This window comes from Macrotis lagotis, chromosome X (genome assembly GCF_037893015.1).
Source record: "Macrotis lagotis isolate mMagLag1 chromosome X, bilby.v1.9.chrom.fasta, whole genome shotgun sequence".
Taxonomy (NCBI): domain Eukaryota; kingdom Metazoa; phylum Chordata; class Mammalia; order Peramelemorphia; family Peramelidae; genus Macrotis; species Macrotis lagotis.
Genome location: NC_133666.1, coordinates 525,041,805 through 525,047,929, shown reverse-complemented (window position 1 = coordinate 525,047,929; position 6,125 = coordinate 525,041,805). Strand labels below are relative to the sequence as shown.

The following is a 6,125-nucleotide window of genomic DNA, read 5'->3' as shown; positions in this document are numbered from 1 at the left end:
TCATAATTACATAAGATAATTTGTTCAGTCATCCCCCAATTGATGCAGATCCCCTCAATTTCTGATTCATTGCCATCAGAAAAGAGGTTCTATAAATATTATTATATAGATGGATCCTTTTCCTTTATTTTTTTTGTCTCTTTTGGGATATGGAGCTAGTAGTGGTAAGATAATCATGACCTTATAACCCTTTGGACATAGTTCCAAATTGCTCTACAGAATGGATGAATTAGTTCAGAACTCCATTACCAATGCATTAATTTCTCATTTTTCCCTCATCTTGTCTAACATTTTTCATTTTCCTTTACTGTCCTCTTAACCAACCTAATACCTTAGAATTGTGCTAATTTGCATTTCTCTAAACAGTAGCAAATTAGAACTTTTTTATATGTCCATAGATAATTTTGATTAATTCATCTAAAATTTATTCACATTTTTTGATCATTCATTAACAGAGGAATGACTCCTTTTTATTTTATTATTTTGTTTTTTTAAATTAATTTTTATTAAAGATGTTATTTGAGTTTTAAAATTTTCCCCCCAATCTTACTTCCCTGCCCCCCGGAAGGAGAGCAATCTGTCAGTCTTTATTTTGTTTCCATGTTGTACCTTGATCTAAATTGGGTGTGATGAGAGAGAAATCATATCCTTGGAGAAGAGACAAGAAGGCTAAGAGGTAACAAGATCAGACAATAAGATATCTGTGTTTTTCTAAATTAAAGGGAATAGTCCTTGAACTTTGTGCAAACTCCACAGCTGCTTATCTGGATACAGATGGCACTCTCCTTTGCAGACATCCCAAAATTGCTCCCGATAGTTGCACTGATGGAATGAGCAAGTCCTTCAAGGTTAATCAACACTCCCATGTTGCTGTTAGGGTATACAGTGTTTTTTCTGGTTCTGCTCATCTCACTCAGCATCAGTTCATGCAAATCTCTCCAGGCTTCCCTGAAATCCCATCCTTCCTGGTTTCTAATAGAACAATAGTGTTCCATGACATACATATACCACAGTTTGCTAAGCCATTCCCCAATTGAAGGATGTTTACTTGATTTCCAATTCTTTGCTGCTCGGGGACCTATCCCGAGCCTTCGCCTGGATATATACCTTTCCCCGGTCTTCGGACGTCAGGGACCCTCCTTTGGGGAAGGAGGGCAATAACTGGACAGAACACCCAGTTGCAGTCTAACAAGCAGGTCTTTATTGCTTACATAGCAGCGGAAAAAAGCTCTCCTCTTCCCCAGTCCCCTCCCTTATCTAGTCTTCTGTTCCTCCCCCGAGCTCCTCCCCTGTTCCTCCCTCATGGGCGGAGCCACTCCTGTTACTGGGGCATTCCCAGCACCCATGTGGGCGGGTTCACACCCCCAGGCGTCTCCTAACCCATAGGTGGCCAAGGTCCAGAGCTGGGTCCAGAGCAATTCCCCCTTTTTGTTTAGACAGGGGTAGTGTCCATTTTTGGTTGTTCTCTGGGATTCTGGAGAAGAGCACGAGGGTCAGCCTTTGATAGCGTATTTTTGCAGCAAGCATATGTAGCAAAAGAGGCAGGATAGAAATAATCATAGTCTTAATATCCTATAATAATAAAATTATTTCAGATCTGAATTAAGCACACATACACAGACATATGTACGAACTCACAGAAAACAATCATTTTTAACCAAGCTGTGATTTATGCCCTGGCCAGCATCAATCCCAGAATATAGGAACATTTTCCTATCCCTCCAGGCCAGTAGAGAGATGTGAAAATGTCTCATTGAAGTTTAACTACACATAAGACCGGTCAAGAAAAAATAACTTTTAGAATCAGTTAGAATGTCTCTTATATAAATTTATTAAGAATTTTTAAATAACCAATTAATATAAAATTTGAATGCATTCTTAAATAACTCTATAAAATATAATTTTAACTATTCTAGCACACAAAAAATGTAGTTATAAGTACAAGCACTGGTGATGTGCATTCTTCTTTCTATTTTGCAGTAATATAGGACAGTTCTGGCAGAAGGCCTCAATCCAGGAAAGATGAGATGCAAAACGGTGGATAATAAATATTTATATTGGTGCTGAACGAGGAGTGCGATGAATAAGAGACATGGTATCTGCCTTGATGTTGATCAAGGCAGTCTTCATTAGGGATATTAAAAACTGTATCAAGCAGGGGCCAAAAATACAAAGGAGAAATAATATGGCAACAGGACCTATCCAGCTGAATAACCACTGTAAAAATTGTAAATGCTTGAGATAATTAGCAATATTAAAGGCAGCAGTTTGATGATTTGAAAAATCAGTCAAAATATTTCTCAGTTCTTGAAGCAATAAGGCTAACTGATGAATGTCTGATGAAGCATTATAAGATAGTAGTGTACCCTGTAATGCAGCCCGTATCCGAAGCCATGAACCAACAAAAGAAGAGTTGGTAAGATTTACCTGTAATGGAGTGACACACAATGGTTTATATCTATAGTGACAAGGAATTTGGGTTATCAATTCATGGTAAGCAAACTCATTCCCAATGTAAACTACTACAGGGGCCAAAGCATCTATTTCCTTTTGAAGTGCCCAATTTATATGATTTTGGGTGGTCCACATGGATGATTGCTGGGTCAAGAAGTTCTGCAATACAGATGCCAAATAGCCTTGTCGTTGGTAAAGATCCTGAATTTGGAACTCCTCATAAAGTGAGAAAGCAAAATTTATGATATTGAAAGCAAGATCAATCACCTCATGCTTTTGCTCCGAGGTCTCTGACCCACTTGGTTGGAGCCCAAACTGGTTTCTCCTTTTCTTTGCCATCCGGATTTGGATCTGGTTGAATACAAAGATACCCTTGTCCATTTATAATTACCGAGCCTGGGCCATGCCATTGGCCATCTGGGCTTTTCCACAGTACTCGGTTGCCTATTGGGCAGGGAGAGGGATGGCTAGTTGCGTGTGTGTGGAGTGTTCGTGAAGTTCCTGCGAAAAAACGCAAAGCTGGGGAGGTACCATCATCTCTCAATTGAAGAAAATTCATGGTGTATACGGCCTGTGCTAATTGTGTATATATAAGGCGGCCACGACCACTGACTCCCCCTTTTTGTTTAATGAGGAGGGTTTTAAGGGTGCGGTTAGCACGTTCAACTATGGCCTGACCAGTGGGATTATATGGAATTCCAGTTTTGTGTAAAATGGAAAATTCTTGACAAAAGTTTGCAAACGCCTTGGAAGAATATGCAGGGCCATTATCTGTTTTTATGGCTGTAGGAACTCCACAAGTGGAAAAACAGGTTAAAAGATGTGCTATAACATGGCGGGCTGCCTCACCAGGTTGAATTGATGCCATGACAAAATTAGAAAAGGTGTCTATGGAGACATGAATAAGGGTTTTCCCATAGTGAGTAACATCCATCTGCCATAAAGCATTAGGACGGTCTCCGCGGGGATTAATAGGACGAAATGGAGCACAGCCAAGGCATCATTTCACTATATCCCTGGCTTGATCTTCAGTGATGCCATACAGATGACAAAGAGAACGAGCTGAAAGATGGTACTTATCATGTGCCTGATGGGCTTCTGAAAGTAAAGGGCATAGCAATGCTCGATCTACCGTATCATTACCACTGTAGATGGGCCCAATAGTAGAGACATGGGAACGGACGTGCAGCACAAACACAGGACAATGACTAGAGAGGAGAAGATTTTGAAGGTCTGCTAACAAAGAAGCAATAGTACTAACACGAGGATTGATAAAAGCTGTAGGGAGTTCTCGAAGTGCTGTAGCACAATATAGACTGTCAGTGATAAGATTAACAGGCACGTCGGCAAAATAAGCAAGAGCACGTGTAACAGCAAGGAGTTCATTTTTCTGGGCTGAGGTATACTCAGTGGTAAAAACCCGCAATATTTGCTTTTGTGGGACGTAAAAGGCTGCCCGTTTATTTTTGGTGGCGTCTGTGAACACATTTGGTCCATCAACAGGGGTAAGGGACATAATTCGTGGTGGGGGTTGTAATGGAAGACTGTCCCATCCACGCAGCGTTGGGGGTAATGGAAGATTGATGACCTCACATGAAGTGAGTAGGGCAGCCCATTCAGGGATAGAGTCAGTAAAATAATGAAGAGCACCTTCAGAAGCACAAATATTTAAAACAGGATATTTTCCAAACATACAATGACAACGATCAGACATAGCTAGGAATAAATTGGCCAGCATCGTAAATTTACAAGGGATGCTTCTTTTACTTCTCTGGAAATATTGCCATTCTATGACACCTTGCTTTTGATAGAGACAACCAATATGTGACCTTTGATTTAAAATGGTAGCAAATATAGGTTGCTCAGGATCAAATTGAACTATAGACTCATGACACCTGGACAAAATCTGTGTCATGGCCTCTTTGGCTTGTGGGGTCCAATACTGGGGTGAGGTCAATGTGGAATCTCCTTTCAGGATATCATAAAGAGGATACATCAAATCATCAGGAATAGGAACTGTAGAACGTATCCATTGTATGGAACCAATAAGTTTCTGGAAATCATTAAGGGTACTACATTTCTCTAAATTCACCTTTGGGGGTATTCTAGATGCCCTCCCTTCACTAAGGGTGTGACCAAGGTATTGATAAGGGCTAGTATCTTGTATCTTATGAGGAGCCACTTGAAGCCCATATTTACTCAAGGAAAGGAGCATTTCTTTTGTTAATTCTTCTAGCTCCGTGGCTTGCTTAGTAGCCATGAGAATATCATCCATATAATGGATTATGATGGCCTTGGGGTACTTACTGCGCAGCGGGTGAACAATAGCTGCAACATATGCTTGGCACATAGTTGGACTATTGGCCATTCCCTGAGGTAATACAGTAAACTGATACCTGATTGACAGGCTTTGAAAATTTTTTGATGGTACCGAAAATGCAAATTTATCCCTATCCTCAGGGTGAAGGGGAATGCTATAAAAACAATCCTTAATATCTATTATCTTTATAACAAATTCTCTAGGTATAAAGGCAGGAGAAGGAAGACCCGTCTGTAGCGGGCCCATAGGGACCATTCTTTTATTCACCGCCCGTAAGTCAATAAGCATTCTCCAGGTGCCAGCTTTCTTTTTTATTACAAATACTGGAGAATTATAAGGGCTGGTGGTAGACTCAATTCTGTGTTGTAACAATAATTCCTTAACTATATCTTTTAATGCGGTGAGCTTCTCCGTAGAAAGGGGCCACTGTTCCACCCACACAGGGTTATCACTCCTCCAAGTAATCTTTGGGCAGCTCACCATAACAGTAGCCCCTAGGAGTTTGTTGCCAAATGTTCAGGGGTGGTAAGATACAATTGTAACTGATGTAACAAATCTCTACCCCACAGGGCAGAGCCTAGTCCCGTAATCTTTAAGGGACGAATAAAACCACTTTGTCCTTCATAACTCCATCTTAAATGACGCTCTGCTTTTCTAGCCCCTTGGTGGCCTCCTACCCCCAAAATAGGGGTGGTAGATGACATAAGTGGCCAAGAGGGGTCCCACTGTGCTGAAACAATAACAGAGACATCAGCTCCAGTGTCGATCATTCCTGACACTAATTTACCTTCTATATTTATCTGTATAATAGGCCGTTGTGATCGGACTTCAGTGCACCAATTTACTTGTGGGACACTCTCACTCTCAATCCATGGCAAAGATATTCCTCGGCCAATAGCCATGCCAGGGGGAAGGGTTACTGGGTAGCAGTGTGGGTTGGTAAGGTATACAGTAGTGTCACCAGATGGCAGTAGTTGGGTGTGGACAAGTACAGGAGAATATCCTGTAGCACCCACTATTAGTCGGGGAAATGTGTCCGGGACCACTTCTATAGAGGCAGTACTCCAGGGGGTGATTATTAATGAATCCTCTTCCTTTCCCTGCTCAGCAACTGTTAGAATAGTTTGACCTAGATCCTCTCGTTCTGTAGTTCCCTCTGATATCGCTCCTGCAACCCTTTTGGTTCCGGGTCTGGCCCCATGGGCATCTCTGAGGCTACTGTAATCGGATAGGCTCTGGTGTCGGGGCCCCCACGGAGAGGGCCCCTCCTCCCGTTTCCCGGAACCAATGTTTTCTTAGATCTACAGAACTTTGCTATATGTCCGCCTTTTCCACAGGAATAGCAGGTGGG

The 6,125-nt window shown here is 41.6% G+C and overlaps 1 protein-coding gene across 1 annotated transcript; it reads right to left on the bottom strand.

Annotated features, from left to right (window-relative positions):
* Positions 1-5,268: 5,268 nt before the first annotated feature.
* On the bottom strand, positions 5,269-5,676 carry LOC141499330 (endogenous retrovirus group K member 25 Pro protein-like). The gene has a single exon (XM_074202107.1). The coding sequence runs from the start codon at positions 5,674-5,676 to the stop codon at positions 5,269-5,271; it is 408 nt and encodes a 135-aa protein (XP_074058208.1).
* Positions 5,677-6,125: the final 449 nt, after the last annotated feature.

Bases quoted from the DNA above. Each gene is read 5' to 3' on its own strand.
- LOC141499330 (XM_074202107.1), bottom strand. From the start codon at position 5,676: ATGGCTATTGGCCGAGGAATATCTTTGCCATGGATTGAGAGTGAGAGT.